This window comes from Etheostoma spectabile, chromosome 12 (genome assembly GCF_008692095.1).
Source record: "Etheostoma spectabile isolate EspeVRDwgs_2016 chromosome 12, UIUC_Espe_1.0, whole genome shotgun sequence".
Classification (NCBI taxonomy): domain Eukaryota; kingdom Metazoa; phylum Chordata; class Actinopteri; order Perciformes; family Percidae; genus Etheostoma; species Etheostoma spectabile.
In genome coordinates, this window is record NC_045744.1 from 26,992,407 (window position 1) to 27,010,039 (window position 17,633).

The 17,633-nt window shown below is 42.0% G+C and overlaps 1 protein-coding gene across 3 annotated transcripts in view; it reads right to left on the reverse strand.

Annotated features, from left to right (window-relative positions):
- Positions 1–889: 889 nt before the first annotated feature.
- The window catches only part of ccdc18 (coiled-coil domain containing 18), a 20,406-nt gene continuing 3,662 nt past the window's right edge, over positions 890–17,633 (reverse strand). For 2 of the 3 annotated variants that reach the window (XM_032531896.1, XM_032531895.1), the window contains exons 6-26: positions 17,523–17,619; positions 17,297–17,418; positions 16,538–16,817; positions 16,273–16,360; positions 15,598–15,815; positions 15,213–15,323; positions 14,836–14,967; positions 14,551–14,685; positions 14,347–14,424; positions 13,742–13,858; positions 13,410–13,577; positions 10,417–10,559; positions 8,565–8,728; positions 8,245–8,458; positions 6,987–7,086; positions 6,732–6,848; positions 6,091–6,207; positions 5,549–5,686; positions 3,774–4,196; positions 2,224–2,976; positions 890–1,261 (exon numbers count right to left, since the gene is read on the reverse strand). In XM_032531896.1, the coding sequence (XP_032387787.1) occupies positions 1,241–1,261; positions 2,224–2,976; positions 3,774–4,196; positions 5,549–5,686; positions 6,091–6,207; positions 6,732–6,848; positions 6,987–7,086; positions 8,245–8,458; positions 8,565–8,728; positions 10,417–10,559; positions 13,410–13,577; positions 13,742–13,858; positions 14,347–14,424; positions 14,551–14,685; positions 14,836–14,967; positions 15,213–15,323; positions 15,598–15,815; positions 16,273–16,360; positions 16,538–16,817; positions 17,297–17,418; positions 17,523–17,619 (3,736 nt within the window). In that variant the 3' untranslated portion in view covers positions 890–1,240. Of the gene's footprint in view, positions 1,262–2,146; positions 2,977–3,773; positions 4,197–5,548; positions 5,687–6,090; positions 6,208–6,731; positions 6,849–6,986; positions 7,087–8,244; positions 8,459–8,564; positions 8,729–10,416; positions 10,560–13,409; positions 13,578–13,741; positions 13,859–14,346; positions 14,425–14,550; positions 14,686–14,835; positions 14,968–15,212; positions 15,324–15,597; positions 15,816–16,272; positions 16,361–16,537; positions 16,818–17,296; positions 17,419–17,522; positions 17,620–17,633 lie in introns of all 3 variants that reach the window. The other variant, XM_032531894.1, reaches the window with a different exon arrangement.

The window sequence follows — 17,633 nt, forward strand, 5'->3', positions numbered from 1 at the left end:
GTGTTGTTATGCCATTTTTAGTTAAGCCAACTGTATCCTTTATTGAACTAACAGATGAGACAATTGATATCACTCTCACGGCTAACTCTGGCAAGAAGGAGAATAAACAAAAACATATTTCCCATATGTCAAACTATTCCTTTTAAAGACTCAGATCAGGATCAGGGGCAACCCACACACGTTTGGAACATCCTTGCTTTTGGCTGATCCCTTTGACTTTCCAAAGAGACATGTCAATGACAGTCACCTAACACAAAGACTCTGGCCTTGGGGCCCCCTGATCTGTTGGGCCCCTGGGTAATCCATCAGTGTTAAAGACAATGCACAGTGTGCAGCTTTTTAAACACGTCCTAACCTATTACAAAAAAACTACCATATTATTGAATAAGTTGGGGGAAATAACGTGATCCTCTCTGTGGGATAACATAGCACTCAATTGGTGCTAATGGCACTTTATATTTTATGATGCAGAGATGGTTGGTTTTGTATATTGTTGTTGTTGTGGTTGTTGTCCGTCTATGAGCTGTATGGTGCAAGATGAATTTCCGAAAGGATCAATAAATGTCTGTCTGTCTATCACTTAATCTAATAGGTAAAAAGAGCCTAAAGGAGTAAAAACTATTCCTCAATCTTCTTCAGAGCCCAAACAAGTCTAACGTTGTTGTTATGTATATCATATGAAAGTACCATCTCCGGCTGTATTACATTCTGCAGGACTCCCTCCACAGTCCCGAGCAATAATTCTTCTCCTGGACCGGAAGCTGCCGGTTGCTCTGGTAACACCACCAAACAGCCAGTAACAGCACTGGAACATCCAAACAGATGTTAGTGAAAGCAGCTTTTTACATTTCTCTGGAGAATAACTACGAATCACGGTCATAGACAAAACACTTGTATACAAAAACAAAAACATATTTAATTCACTTAGCTTATTAAAAAGATGTGTGGCAATATATAAATATTGGCTAGGAAAAGATACAACATGAAATGCTACATTTATACTGTATAAAACAACATCAGAGTTGATCATTTACAGACTGGGAAGTAGTGGTCATCTAAACACATCATTTCTCGTTTCCCTGGCAGACAATATTGCAGATTGATTTCAATAACACACACCAATGGGACAGATCAAAGGTGAGGTGTTAATGAACATCTATTAGATGATTAGATGCACACTGACACAAGGATGACACCCATGTAAACGGCTCCTCTCCAACGTCTCCTTGGCAACACAGCTTCACGTCTCCTTGACGTCTGTCTAAAATGGGAAAAGAAAAATGTGCATCAGTGACACACCAACGCTACAACTCTGGAAACATTACATACACAGTATGCTGCTTTTATCTTAAACACACACGTTTTACTTTTCTGTTATCAGAATTTTATGTTGATAAGGCGGCTCACCCTTACTGCACATATTATGACGACTATTATGAGGTGTTGTACAACGGGCAGCATGCAAATTTGTTAGCTAGTGGCAGTCTTTGCATGCAACATGAGCAGGTCCACGCAGAGTGATGCAACAGCAACAGTCTGTGTCTGTGTACTCAATGTACAGTGGCTTGAGAAAGTTTACACACCCAGGCTAAAGTTGATTAAAAAGAGGATTTTAAAAAAACATCTTAATGCCTTAATTAAAAAAAATTAGGAAAAGCCGACTTTTTAAAGACACCAATTTTCTTTGTGAATGAAGTATGTACTGTAAATAAATAAATATTTGTCCTTAAAATACAGGGGGCATAAGTATACATACCCCCATGGTAAATTCCCATAGAGGCAGGCACATTTTAATTTTTAAAGGCCAGTTATTTCATGGATCAGTACACTATGCATCCTGATAAAGTTCCCTTGGTCTTTGGGATTAAAATAACCCCCCATCATCACATACCCTTCACCATACATAGAGATAGGCATGGTGTTATTTCAGTTAGCCTAATAGCTGGTTTGATTTGCATCGAGAAATGATCTTATGGAAAGTTCCCCTCTTAATTATTAATTGTATAGTCTATAAATGTTAGAAAAAAGTGATACATTTTCATTTTTCCAGAACCCAAGGTGTTATCTTTAAATAACGTACAAATTACAAAACCCATCGATATTCATTTTACACTGATATAAACAGAGAAAAGATGAAAATCCTCACATTAGAGAATCTGGTCGATCCACTCGTTGATGAGCTGACTAGTCCTTGTATGTATCAGCGTGGGCTGGGGTTGTTACCTGGGGAGCGAGGCTGCGTCCACTCTGTGATAACCCTGTGGAGCTCCATAAAGAAGGGTCCTCCTGCATGGCTAACGTCTGATTGACAAACTTCAGCATCCCTGTGAGCGAACTCATATCCACCCCCTCCTCTTCCTCCTGGCCCACCAGCGTGCACACAGACTCCCTTCTTGACTCACTGGTCTGCTCCTCATCTCCCTCCTGCATGGAGGTAGCTTTCATGATGAGGCTTCGGTCCTCCTGACTGTCCGCCAAGTACGTGAGGGGGTTGAAGGAGAGGTCAGAGGTTGCCGTGGCGTCCGTTGCGCTGAGGCCCTGCCAGCTGTGGTCCACTGAAAGAAAAGAGGAGACTGAGGGGGTGGACGACTCCCATGCATGCTTGCTCAAAGCCTCCCTCAGTGTAGCCTTCAGACTGGGAGGGACATCCAGAGAGGAGTCGATGCTGCTGCTCTGCAGCCAGTCGGCCGTTTGGAGGCTCTCAGGTTGGAGGAAGTTGTGAGCAGGGGGAGATGAGCACGTTCGTGTGTGTGTTGGGGAGAGGAGGCGAGTCAAGTGAGAGTGTTGAGAAGAGGGAAGAGTTGCTTGAAGCTTTTGGGGGGAGGAAGAAGGGGCGTGAGCAGAATGGGAGCTCTCTGGGGGGTGTGTGAGTGTGTGGAGCGCGGGGAGGGAGAGTGTGTGGCTGTACAGATGCTGGCGGTCAGCAGCACGCTCCAGGCTGGAGATTTTGGCATGGAGACGGGTCACCTCAGACTCCTGCAGAAGACAAGAGCACAAACTTCTTTTACTGTATAAATATATATTTATGTTGAATAGAAAGTTTTCTTCTTTTTATTTGAATTTTATCATAGCAAGGTCCAAACAAACCAAACAATCCTGTTGCAGTTTGATAGAAAAAGTAATTCTTTACATCTTAAATATATTGTAGATAATGGTATGGCTGAGGTATTGCTGCTTTTAGCCAGTTTCTAGAGATGGCTTTCCTGCCCGATAATATTCAATCGGATATCCATCAAGTTGCTCTGGTCTCAAAACATCTGGCCAAAGGACCACAGGTGAAAATTAACCGGCTGGCTGACAATGCCACATTTTGGTTCAGGTGGTGTGTTTTTGGCAGCTGCTGCCGTGGTCCTGCTCGACGCCCTGCACTGCTACAACTATTATTTCTAGTCAATGTTTTATTATCTTTATTGTAACTATAAGTGCCGTGGCACATCCTGCCAACTATTATAACTGTTATGAATCATATGATGTTTATCTGCATCGCTGAGGTTTCTGTCTAAAAGCATTTTTTTCCTTGCCACCAAATGCTTGCTCATGGGGAATTGTTGGGTCTTTGTAAATTATAGAGTGTGGTTTAGACCTACTGTAAAGTGTCCTGAGAAACTTACTGTTGTAATTTGACACTAATTGAATTGAATTAATCCTTCATAAATAAAATAAATGATAGTGATAAATGAACATGAGAGGACACATTTTCATACGGCAGGGCACCCAAATAGAGGGTCTCTAATTTAAAACACAACTTCCACTCCACGCACAAAGACGTCTACCTTAATGAGCAGGGACTCTTTAGAGGTCTCCATGGACTTGTTGGAGGCCTGGAGCTGGGTCTGGAGCTGAGCGGCCTGGACTTGGGTTTGATTTAACTGGGAGCTGAGCTGCTCCAGCTGGGCATGGAGCTGACTGTTCTGGGCTCTGGCCTGCTCATACAGAACCCTGCTTTGCTCCAGCTGGGTTTTACTCTGCAGGAGCTGCGTCTGAAACTGGTCTCTCTGTGTTTGGAGTTGGCTGGCTTGGTTCCGGGTGCGATCCAACTCGGTCCTAGTTCGCTCCAGCTGGGTTTTGGCTTCCTGGAGTTGGTTTTGGCTTTCCTGAAGTTTATCGGCGAGCTGCTCCTGGGAGGAGAGCATGGTAGAGGAGATCTGCTCCGAGACTTTGAGGAGCTGGCCTCGACTCTGCTGCAGGGACTCCAGCTGGGCGCGAGGGAGGGAGGGCGAGAAGGAGGGAAAACAGACAGATGAGACAAGTTTGGTTTTTACAAGCTAGTGCGCAGCATGATGTGCTGTTCTGATAAGAAAATGATCAGGCTTCTTTTGATGTAATCACATAGTGCCAAAGGTTATAGCAGGACAAGGAAGTACATAAACGACACCATAAAAACTATCGGCAGGAATTAAGAGGTTATCAGCAGTGAGAGGGATGAGCTTAAACAAAGAGAAAGTGAATTGCTGGAAACTAATAAGGAATTCACACTGCGGTCGTAAGGTTTGTAAAAAAAAAAGAAAAAAAGAGGAAACAAAAGATACGAAAAGGGAACAAAAAGGGAACGAAAGGGACGACCAAAAAGGCCAATCCACAAGACCTTTGTCACGTAGAGACGCAAATAGAAGCAAACTGCCGGGAATTCTTCAGAACAAATAGCAACAAGCCAAGTCTAGTTACTACCGGTTTATTGGTTTCTATTTGATTTTTGTTTCTATGGTATTTTTTAAGCGAGCATTATGGTTCATTTTAGTCCTATTATTCATTTACTGGTTTTGTAGAGATTGGTTGAAGTTCTATTTGTAATAGTACTTGTTGCTCAGATTTTATTGGCTTGATTTGTGTCCACTAAAAAGGATTTTTTTTCTTTTGCTACTGACAGGCTCAGATTGCTGCTAAAAGTGTCTAACAACATTATGGATCTCAGGACATGACTTTGGGTCCAAAGACAGCGGTGTGAAGAGTGGAAAGACAGTCGAGAAAAAGGCGTTCAGGGAGACTGTAGTTTCACAGTAGGTTACATAAATGATATGGTCTGTGTTAGTGTAAAGATTGCCGATGTTGTCAGAAACTTTTTGTAACAATCTAAGACTGTCAGTACAAAAAAAGACACAAATCAAGGCTGCAGAATTGCCCCATTGGTTACATTGCAGCTCGGTTTGCACCGGACCTTCAACGCAATCTCGCTCAATACTGAACCAATTTCAAAGATTTTTGGTCACATCAGTCAAGTAGACACGATGCATGGGAAAATGGGGTCCAGGTTGGAAAAAACGGTAGTTACCCTTTAATCCTAAGGATTTACAATGCCACATGTATGTGTAACATTTAAAGATGATTTATAAAATCATGCCCACAATTATTATTTTCATAGCTTAGTATTCTATGCACTACAAAAAGGTATGTGTGCAGCTTTAAGCCACCCTATACATTATTGTAGGCCCAGTTTAATATGCAACTTTATGTTACACGATATACTGTATGTAGTCTTTGGTTTCAAAAACGTGAAAGCCCCCTGCATCAGATGGAGGAAGATGTCCTCCAGCCTCAGTAGCTGCTGTACCTCCTTGCTGTGCTGCTCCCTCTCCAGCTCCAGCTCTTGTTCTAAGGTGGTGACCATGCTCTGCAGTCCCGCCTCCAGCTGAAGCCAGCGGGCCTCTTTCAGAGCCAGCTCCTTCTCCACACCGCACAGCCGCACCTCCTGCAAAGATACACACAGACACACACAGACAAAATCACTGGTAGTAGAAGCACAGCAGATTTAAGGAGCAATAATGTTCGTCTCAACAATAATTTCTTCTTTTGCTTTATCCTTAAAGCTGCATTGCGCTACTATTCTAAATTAAAGAACGTTCGTTAAAATGAGTTGCTACAAAGCTAATTAAGCCCATCAGCTCCACAAAACTCTCTCTGTATTTCTCAGTATGGCTGTGTTTACTAAATGGTGTAGTTCGGCAATTCACGCACGCAGCAGATCGAGGGTGGAGGTGGTGTGCGATTGTCTTGTGTCATGTGGTTGCTCAGACCGTGTTGTTATAACTTAGAACTCCTCATGTGGGAGACAAAAAATATGCACTATAGCTTTATCCAGACTAATAACTTTACCTTGTCTTTGGCCTGCAGCTTGGTGGCGTCCAGCTCTCTGGTCAAAGCCTCACAGTGACGTTGACTTTCTTCAACCTCTTGCAGTAAAGTGTGAAGTTTTTGCTGCTGACTGAGCTCCTGACGACAGACACATAGAAACGGACACAGACGCACACACACAGATATACAGACATAAAGACACACAGAAACGGACACAGACATTCACACACAGACACACACACACACACACACACACACACACAATGGTTTTAATTAAACTCAACTAATAAGGAAATCAGATTAGATTACGTCGTCACACAAATTATATTTTTTTATAATTTTATGAACACAAAATAAACACAAAAATAAGGTGTGCAAACATTCTTACAGCCTTTTTATAATCAGGGCTTTCAACAACTGTGTTGCTTACAGTGTTTTATTAACATTTCATCTAAGAGACAATTAGTGGCTTCAGTATCAATAGAAACCAATCTTTGGTTCCTCAGGTGTAACCCGGAAGCACATACAGTTTTTGACAATACACACACACACGCACGCACGTTCGCACGCACGCAGCTTTTTAAACAAAACTTTCTCTCCATATGTCTATGAAGGCTGAGTTCTCACAAGTTTTGCCCTCTTACTCTGTGTGTGCTCCTGACCTTCATGTTTCTTTCTGTGAGCTCTCTCTCTCGGATCTCCAGGCTCTGCTGCAGAGACTCCACCTTCATCTCCATCTCCTGCTTGTGCTCTCGGATGGCCACTTCCAGCTGACCCAGCTGAGGTAAACAAGGGCGGGGGGTTGGGTGAGAGAAAATTGAAACACAAACAAAATGAGGAGCGAGATGGCAGCAAAACATTCTGCAAATGAAATGAAATATAGTGGAACAATCCATTTGTTTGGGTCTGTGTTGTACCAGCTGTGCTCTATGTTGGAGCTCCCCCTGTCTCTCCTTCAGCGCATTGTCCATATCTAAGACTTCGTGAGTTCTCTCCTCCAACTCCCTCTGGGTATCACTGTGAAGCCAGACACACAGACACACACAGAGAGACAGACAGAGAGACAGACAGACACAGAGAGAGAGAGGGACACAGGGACAAAGACAGATACACAGAGAGAGAGAGAGACACACACACACACACACACACACACAGGCAGACAGACAGACAAAAACACAAGTTTATCAGATACCTCACTAATAAACATTCATAAAAACAACACACTGAGTAACTGGGAGAATTCTCTGGCAGATAATGGCAGATATAACAGAGATCGGCAGATAGAACTGTGATTCTTGCAGGGCCATGTACAGGGGACATGATTCAAGGACTTTCTATTGTTTATTGTTGGGGTTACTTCCTTTGGTTTGAGTACTTACAACGTGACTAAGTTTGGACTTAGACACTCATTTTTGTGGCTTTTTGTGTGTTAATGGGTTCATGACTCTAACCTAGATCATGACAAATGTTATGTTCTGCTTTCTGTATCAAGCATCTGCATGTCCCTCCTAATGCCTGACTTCATTGTGCTTTGAAAGAGTGTAACAGTAAAAGAAAAATCCATCAGGACCGTATGGAGTAATATGACTACTGATTAATCATCTAAAACATTAAGCATCTTGTTTTTTTTCTTCTTCTTCTTCTTCTTACAATGAAATGAATCCCACATTCATGAGGGTACTCAGAGTTGAGTGCTTGATGTACAAAATGCTTCACACAGTATCTTACTCAACGAATGTGATTCAAATGTATGCAGATATAGCTGTCAGTGGTATGTTTTATATAGAAAACTATTCCATCAAAAAAACAGAGCACGTGTTGAATCCATCACAGCAAATATACAGTACAGTACATATCACATTAGACAGGTTCCACCTTGGATAATAAGGGACATAACCTGCATTTCTTTTCAGAAACTCATATAATTGAACAGTAAACACAATGTCATTACTTCATCTGAGAAACAAAGATAAGCCACGACATTATCCAGACGACGTACAAGTGACTGTATGACCGTTTATGATACACATACACAATGTGGATATTGTTCCAAACACAGATATGCCCGATCCAGAGACGGATCAGAGCAACAGCACATGGACGTTGTCTCCATATGAGGCTCGTGCCTTGTCCCCTGTGCGCAGAAGGATATTTTACATGAGGGCATGACCTCACCTCAGCTGGACTGTCAGTTTTTCCACCGAGGCTTGCCGCTCATCTGCGGTGCTTTTGGTTCTTTGTAGAACGTCTTGGAGTGTCCGTAGTTGCTCCAGAGTCTCAGCCAACTCAACCTGCGCCGCCTGAAGCTGTCCCTCCAGGACCTGGACCCGCTGGACACCGTTGAGCCGGTCGGCCTCACAGCGATGGAGCTTCTCCTCCAGATCCATCACTGGGAGGGGCAGGTAGGAAAAGAAAAGTTAAACGTAAAAGAGAGCTGTGCAGTTCTGGCCCTAATAGTCTCTTTTCCTACGCTGCACTGAAACCGAGTAACGTACCCATTTCACTCTTTCTGTTGAGCTGGCTCGCCATGTGTTGCAGGCTTTCGTCCATGCGGCTGAACTGAGAAATCTTGGTGTTGACTTCCCTCTTTAGACGCTGCAGCTCTGAATCTTTAGACACCAGCTCTCCTTGGCACTTTGTCATCTCTGATGTCAGATGGCTGCAGAATGCACCACAAACACATTGTATTTTCATTTCTCCATGAGGGACAACGTACATTAAATCAACATTTCTGTAAATGTGCCAGTATTCAATTGTAGTCCTAATTACCTAGCATGCATGTCTTATGCTACATAAAACAATAATCAGTACATTTATACAGTGGTACATTATTTTTGCAATAAAAGGAAAGACATGCTACAGAAAACAATCAATATTACGCAGAAAAGCATTAAGCTGCAAACACACTGGGGGCATGCAACATGCCCATGTCCATGTCCTCACCTCAATGTGAGCAAGGCTCCCATCGTAGACTTAGAAAAGGAAATCTCTCCTGGACTGTTAGCTTAACTGGGCTAAGCAAATATGTCTTTGATAACACAACAACCAACCATCTTTTGCTTTGGAGCTTATAAAACGTCAATAAAATGAGACTAACCAGCAGCCCTGCAGAAATAAAATTGCTCTGAATGCATAAGGCCCCGATCTCCATGTCTCTAACAAGTAAGATCCGCATTTATACACACACTTATTTATGGGGCGGGAGGGGTGGCCTGCTTCATGCCTACAAATAGTATGTTATGTGTGTGATTGTCTTTGCACCAAGTCAGGAAAAACAGCCTACTCCCAAAAATAGTCACAAACAAAAGCCTCATAGAAACTGCTTTAAATAAAAGGTGCCTTTATTGGCTGCAGGCGCCAAGGAACAAACTCCAGTTCTTTTTGACACTAACATAACAGACATGTTTTTGGTGGTGGGAAGAAATCCACGGAAACACAGGAACATGCAAACTCCACGCAGAAAGGCGCTGCCCAGGGATCACACCAGTACTCAGAAATGCTGAGTCACTGGGGCTCCATATTCCCCGAATAGTCGCAGCAGTGAATACAATCAACAAAAGAACTACTGAAGTGTGAACCAATATAATTTTAAGACCTTAAGCATTGTTTGTAATATTTTAAACAATTTGGTTATAGCACCGGTGACATGGTTTATGTCTGAAAATGGTCAAAAAGTTGACTCTGTGTGTTGCCTTTCTCCAACTACCCTTCGCTACGGGAAACAACAACAAACTTCAAGCTAGACAGCTACATGCTAAAAATGGCAGGTTTTGAAGAACATTTGGATCTTGCAACAAGGCAGACCTGCTTGGTTCTTTTGGGGAATAATTGGAAAGATTTACTAACAATATGTATATGTGTCCTGGGATGTGTTCCCAGTTTCAGTGTATTGTTTGTAATTTGTAAATGTATAAAAACACAAACAAAAAAAACTGGGATGTTTTGGGACAGTTTCTGGGACTGCTGTGGACGAAGTACACTTGGTAATACACTGGTAAGGTAGCCATTTTTCTAGCTAAATTAAATAGCTCATGTTTCTGTATTGTGGGAACAGTTAAATTCATTTAATATTGTATGTGGCGTTTTCTTTTGCGGGGTGCAAATGTTCCACCAAAACAAGTTCCTTCCCGAGACTATTCTGCAGAGCCACTGTCTCTGCCCACGGAGCTTAGTACCGCCAAAGATGGTTGTGATTGGTTTAAAGAAATGCAAACAACCCAGAGCATTCTATTTTTCTCCTATCCCAGTAGGTGTGTGTGGTGTAGCTAGACCTATCTCCACAACGCTGTAGATAGGTCTGCCAATGCGAGCCTACCGGGAGTCTAGCACATGTACAGGTGTTCTTACCTGACAGACTCGGAGAGCTGTGTGTTCTGCTGTTTCATCTCCTGCAGGTCCTTGTCTTTCTCCTGGGCGTCCTGCTCTCTGTTCCTTACCTCACCTTGCATAGATGCCCGGGCTCGTTCCAGCTCCATCTCCAGACTGGACACCTGCGGACAAACACAACGTGAGCATCCATGTTCCATCCAGAGCCTGACCGATAAAGGATTTCTAGTTTTGATTTGAGTTCTCACAAAAATTATATGATGATAATAATTAATGAAAGAACCGAGGAACATCAAAATATATTAAACTTGTGATAAATAAAATGTATAAAAATACAAACTTAAGATATGAAATTTAAAGTCCTTTGATCAAAAAAAATAATCAGTGTTGCCAACGGGGACGTTGTAGAGCACCCTCTGGTGGAAAAACTATGCAACGCCAATCCTTTAGCTATTCTGATGAATGAATATTAAAAAAAAAATAAATAAATTGCGGCCATTATAAATGCCGATACCGATAGATCAGGAAATTCCCGCCGATATCTCGTTCAGGCTCTAGTACAAAACTAAAAAGATCACAGGGAATTAAGAACAACACTAAAGAAACCCTAAATTCTAATAAAGGGAACATGGTCTTGTAGTGTAGGCCTGACCTAATTCTCAAAACTATAAAATATTAAAATTGCAAGCAGTGTTGGACAGGCCCTCGCACCTCTTTGCATGTGGGGGTTACTGGCGGACGCCGCTCCTTGTGGCCGTGCATTTGCGCGGCACTCAGACACTGCAAATCATCACCAATGAAAAGGGAACTCTCTGCTGAGTTCAGTGATACCTCAGACAAGACTCTACATCACACAGTTCATTAGCTGTTTAGGGGGCATGGTTAAAGTATAGGGGGCAGCCCAAACCATGACCAATGAAAAGGAAAGTCTGTGTTGAGTTCAATGACACCTCACACAAGACTCTCCCTGAATTGGGTCACCACTTATGGAAGAGAGCGTGGCTGAGTTCAATGACACCTCACACAGGGGACTACCTTAAACGGTTAAAATGTTATGAAATGGGGCTTGGCCTGATAAAGTAAGTGTGGTAAAAAGGATAGGGGCTGGCTCTGTATCTGATGAACCAACATCATAGATTTCAGATGTTTGTCATGTAAGGCTGATTTCCTGCTGCCTGCGGGGGGCGCTATGACCAAAAGTCAATTTTTGCCCGTAGATGACATCAAAGTTAAAGTGTAAGTATAGCACCTTGACGTTTAGGTCTACTTCCAGTTGCCACAAGGTGGCGTTACGACTTTGAGTCAGTATCAGCCCAAAGTTGTCCCCAGGGTTGGACTCTTATGAATCCTGAAACATTTTGAGCCAATTGGACAATGTAGACCAAATTTGAATTTGATGAGGAGTTTCTCTAGGAGGAGTTTGTTAAAGTACAACGTGTAAATTGCCAAAATTGCACTTATTTTGAACTTTCAATTCAAAATGGCTGACTTCCTGTTGAGTTTAGGGTATGGGTCCAATGACCTTTCATGTACGTCTTGACATGTTACATATTTGTACCAAGTTTCGTGAGTCTATGTTAAACATACGGCAGGGGCTCAATTTTTTTAATTTTGTAGAGGCCGCTAGCGAGCCATTTTTGTGTGCCCATTCCCAAAACTCTTAAAATACGTGCATTTTCACCAGGCTTGATGCGACTGCCAATTTTGGTGAGTTTTTGAGTATGTTAAGCCCCTCAAAAAGGCGATTAATTTACTGGGAAGAAAGAAGGAATAATAATTCCTTCAGTTTCAATAGGGCCTTTGCGCTGTTGGCACTCAGGTCCTAAAAAACACTCTCTCCCTACAGGCAATCTGATATCTTGTCTGTGACCCAGAACAAACCTTCATGTACATGGCTCACTGAATGGAGGCCGCTGTGCTCCGTTTGTTGTGAAGGACAGAAAGCAAAATCAGCTGTTTAAATGTGAACTATGAAAATAAATCCCTCAGGCAATGAGACTGGTTTGTGATATGCGTGGGGAGACAGTAAGTCTGCATATTAAGAGTACTGCTATACTAATGTTTATCCTCTGCTCTTTACATGCTTCTGTTTGCTCCAATTTACAGCTTTAACAAATGTTCAATCTTTGCTAATAAGAAGCTACTTGAACCTTTTCCCTCCTGTTTTACCAAGACTAATCTTGGCACAATACAATGTGGAAATGGTTTATCCCAAATCAGTGCAAGAGCAAATGTATGCCTGGCAGTGAGTGAGAAGAAAGAGCATAATAGAGTAGCATTGTGTGATTAAAACTACAACTAAACTAGTAAATCCTGGGTCAGAATCAAGCAATTCTAGAAACAATTTCGAAAACGCTCCTACGGCCACACAAGCATAAAACACAGTAAATCTGTCTTGCAACATTATAAGGCCCTTCAATGCAAAGGGAAGACCTTGACAAAGATACAGTCTGAGACGGAGACAAAAAGAGTTTGACATACTGTTTTTTTTTCTACACTCAAAATATTATAAATTGTATTCAAAGTTATTCTAAAAAGTACATAATGAATCTCACCACAAACTTCCTATAATAAATAACTTAAGATTATTAGAGGAACGTGGTCAACATGTAACACTGTGTGACCAATGGATGGAGAGAACTATTATTACATTTCATGTCATTTAGCTGATGCTTTTATCCAAAGCGACTTACAATTGCTATATATATCACAGGTTGCACGCCTCTGGAGCAACTAGGGGTTAAGTGTCTTGCTCAGGGGCACACTGGTTGATGTATCACAGTGGGAATCAAACCAAGATCTCCCACACCAAAGGCATGTGTCATGTCGTTTTGTGCACTAAAATAAAATTAGCTTAGTCTGCAAAGCCTTTCATGACATTATAGCTAAAATGGAAAAAATGGATGGAAAAACAGATAAGTCAACAAATATTCCATGATGTAATAAATATTTTCAGAAGTGCATTTTCTTGTCAACCTAGTATTTGAGAAAATTTCGAACTGTCTGCCACTTACCTGTTTCTGCAGCTGGCTCTGACTCTCCTCCAGCTCAGAGATGTGAGCAGAGCTCTCAGTCAGCATGGTCTGCTGCTGCTGGAGAGAAAGCTGGAGCTGCAGGTTCTGCTCACTGGAGCTCTGACAAACCAGGCTGACCTCGTGGAGCTTCTCCTGCAGAGAGGACACCTGGAGAGGGAGGAACAGGGGACGAGAGAAGTCTGACACGATAGGGCTTTTCAGAAACAATAGAAGGGAAGATCAAATACAAGTGTGTGCAAATTTTCTCTCTTTTTCTTGCAACCAGACATCACAAAGTTTAAAAACTCATCTTCCTGTATGCAACACTGTACCTTGGCTCCGTTATTCTGCAGCTCACTCTCATAGTTCTTCTTCAACTCCTCCATCTGCTGCAGGTAGCAGTTCAGCTCCTCTCTACACGCCGACAGAGACGACTGTAGTTCACACACCTGATGTACAAACAGAAGTCATGGACGGCGCGTGGTTATGGTGGAAGTCATGAATTCAGCCAGGTGTTTTTGTATAGTTAAAACTTTATTTGTGCTGTGTCTATTAGAGTTGGGCAATATATCAATATTATATTGACATTGATATATGAAGCAAGATATCTTCTTAAATTTTGGATATCGCAATATCGTGATATAACAGGGTTGTCTTTTCCCGGGTTTAAAGGCTGCATTACAGTAAAGTGATGTCATTTTCTGAACCTAACAGACTTACTAACTGTTCTATTATTTGATATTAACCACTTAGTCATTACATTCAAAATTATGGGTGATTATTCATCAAAACTCTCATTGTGTAAATATTTTGTAAAAGCACCAATAGTCAATCCTACAATCTCGACATTGACATATTTTATCGTGATATTTGATTTTTTTTCCGATATCGCTAGGCTCTATTGTACGCGGTAACCATGTCTACTGTATGTACAAACCTTGGTGGCAGACTGAGCCGCCTGTGCGTTGCAACTCTGCAGAAACTCCTCGCTGTGTCTTACTTCAACCTGCCTCTGCTGTAATTTTATAAAAAAAAATATAAACAGCAACCTGGGTTAGATTATAGTAGTTATACGTTAAATCTGAAATGATGCATGTGCTTCAAAGATGCACTATATGGTCCTACACGCTGTCCTGCGTACCTGCGTGAGCTGGTCCACAGAGCCCTGCAGCAGGAGAGCTGCTTCCTGAGCCTCGTCTCGCTCCCTCCGGAGGGAGCTCAGCTCCTGCTCCATCTGCAACACCCGAGCCTGAGCCTCCTCCAAAGACAGCTGCAACTGCAGAATAGAAGAAATACTGTCACGTACTACAGGTATTATCCCTACATATATATATACAAAGATTGGTTGAATAGAATTGAAATGAACTGAAATGAACAGCAACAGGGAAGGGGGGAAGAAAGTGAGCGAGACAAAGATGCAGTTCACCATCTTTATTTTGTGCTGTTGCTCCGTGAATTCTTGAGATTGAGATTTTTTACACTTCTCCAGAGACTGCTGGTACTCTCTTTGCTTTTTGGTCATCAGTGACTGGTAATGCTGAAGGGTGCTGGTTTTCTCCTGTAATTGGAAAAATGACAACAGGGAAATAAAAAAATAAAAAAAAGAGGATTCTGTAAGTGGTATAAGACGGTGGATTTAGAGAATATATTCAGCATGTCAGAAAGGGTTGTGAATCATGACTAAGACTCATAGTCTTTGGCAGATGTCCACTTGTATTCAGACAAATTGACCAGAACTTCTGTCTGGCTGTACCTCAATGAGGCTAAGCTGACAAAAAAAAAAAAAGTGTGTGTGTGTTGTACCAGTAGCTGTTTCTCCAGCTCCGTGTTGGTCAGTGCAGCCTGACTATAGGCCGAGGTTTTCTCCTGTAACTGCTTCTCCAGGGAAGCCGCGCGGGCACTTTTTCTTTTCAACTGAAGTGAACAGAGATAAAAAAAAAATTTTTAAAAGTATATATATATAGCCGAGTTAGAATCAATAATTGGCTCTCAGGCTTGGTAACATATAAAGAATATTTATAAAAAAATATATATCCTCACTTTTGATGGCTGAGAAGGTTGTTGTGAAATACATAAAAATAACAAACTAGTGACCATGAAACTGCTCTTTAGATTTACAATGCTCTAAAACAGTTGAGTACAAAGAAGTAATGTTAATCTACTTTAAGCAGGAGAGAAGTTTAGTAACCTCTTTCTCTGTGTCAGTGGCTTGGCTGACTTTGTCCAGCAGCTCCATGTGGAGGCTCTGGTAGTGGGAGGCTCTCTGGGCCATGGAGCTCTGCAGGGAGGAGATCTCCTCCTGGGTTCTGCTTAGACGCGCCTGAAGCTGTTCCACCAGGCTGTTCTGTTTGGCCCGCTCAGTCTCCACCGACTGCAGCACTCGCAGCAGCTGCTGGTAGCCTTCACCTGCAAGGAAATGACGGGGAAAGAAAGATCAGGAAAGCCTCAATATTTTACATCATAAATTAAGGAGCTCTATATAGGGTATCTACTTTTTTAATGCCATTTTCATCTGCTTGTGTTACAGTGCAATTAACTTAAATATCATGATGCACAAAAGTTTCTTTTAAGATTTACATTGTTTTTTTCTTCCACCTCAAGCGCAAAATAGGATGCAGAATGAGTCTCTCATTCTAATTATATTAAGTTCCAATAATCCATAACTTATTTCACTCTAAGAAAAAAAGGTAAGGTTGGAAGACAACTATTGTATTCAACATAATAAAAAGGAAATTGCAGGAAAGGTAGACTCTTCAGATGTATAAAAAACAAGGACAAACCTGAATTTAAAAAAAATAAAAGTTGTTACTGGGCATGGCTAACATAGAATGTAATGAAGTACACAAGAGGTCTGTCAGGATACCTGGCTTTAGCTTCAGCAGGTGTGTTGTTCCTGAATAGTCCACTGGGGGAAACATGCAGGGCCTGACGCACAACGTCCCCACAGCACCCTGAAATTAAACATCCACATATGAGGAACGCTAAACACGGCAGCCGCTGCTGTTTCGGACAGTTACTGTGGCACAAAATCAAGGTTTGGGCAAGCAAATAAACTGATGATGTGACAAATAGGTCAAAGAACACAAACAAGAATGTATTGTGTATTGTGTGTATATACTCCTGTCCACCTCTCGTAGATGCAGCAGGGCCAGTGTGGCCTCCAGGCTGGCCAGCTCCGCCTGGCTCTGCTGAGCCTCTCTGTGGCTCTGGACCACCCTTTGCTCCTGGCTCTGGTTCACAGTCTGCAGGCTTTCCAGCTCCTTTCGCAGAGAGGCTAGCTCCCTTAACTCCGCGCCCCGCTCCATGAGCTGCTGTTCCAGATGCAAGGCCTTTTGTCTGGCCTCCTCCAGCTGAGCCTGGAGGCCAGCAGCAGCAGACTTGGCCTGCCTCCCCTCCTCCTTCAGCTGGCTGGGGGGCAGATGAGGGGGAGGTTTGGTAGTAAAATGCTTAAACCAGCAAATCAAAGTAGGGCTGTATAATGAATCGCAAATTTACCGAAATCACAATGTGGACTAGTGTGATATCCAAATCACAGGGAGGGGTGCACCATTTGTTAAAGGCTAAATATGTGTGAACTCATTAAGTTATTTAAGTATTGTGGTGCTGCAGAGATGTCCCAGCCTACAAATTCTACTAAATCCTCGCAAAAACTACCCAACTAAAATCATTTTAATTTTAATATTTCTTTCAATCGTGATTGCAATATCAGTCAAAATAATCCAGTTGGATATTTTCCTCATATTGTGCAGCCCTAAATCAAAGCTATTTCTTCTGAAAGATTCGATATGTAACAAGAACTCAGAATCAGTATGTTCATACATACAAATCTGAAAAAAACCATATAGACCACAAACAAACAATGAAAAGGGGAAATCAATCTCACTTACCTAATTGTTTGACTCTGTTCTACCTTTCCTCTCTCCAGCACGGTGCACTTCATTTCCAACTCCTCTTTTTCTCTGTCACACTCGATAAGACTCTCTTTTAGTTTGCTCTCACTCTCCATCACCTTAAAAAACAATTAAAAACACTTTTATGGCATTGACATGCAACTACAGAGGAGTTATTAAAAAGATAAATATATGGTAAATCATTCAAATAAATCTAAGTTACCCTCTTAAGTTTAATGGAAATAGTAGCCTTATAATCGTTAAAGGCTTCTTTAAGTTGCTCTGCATTTTGAAGTGCGTGGTTCCTTTGTTGCTCAGCCCTGTAAGGTAGAGG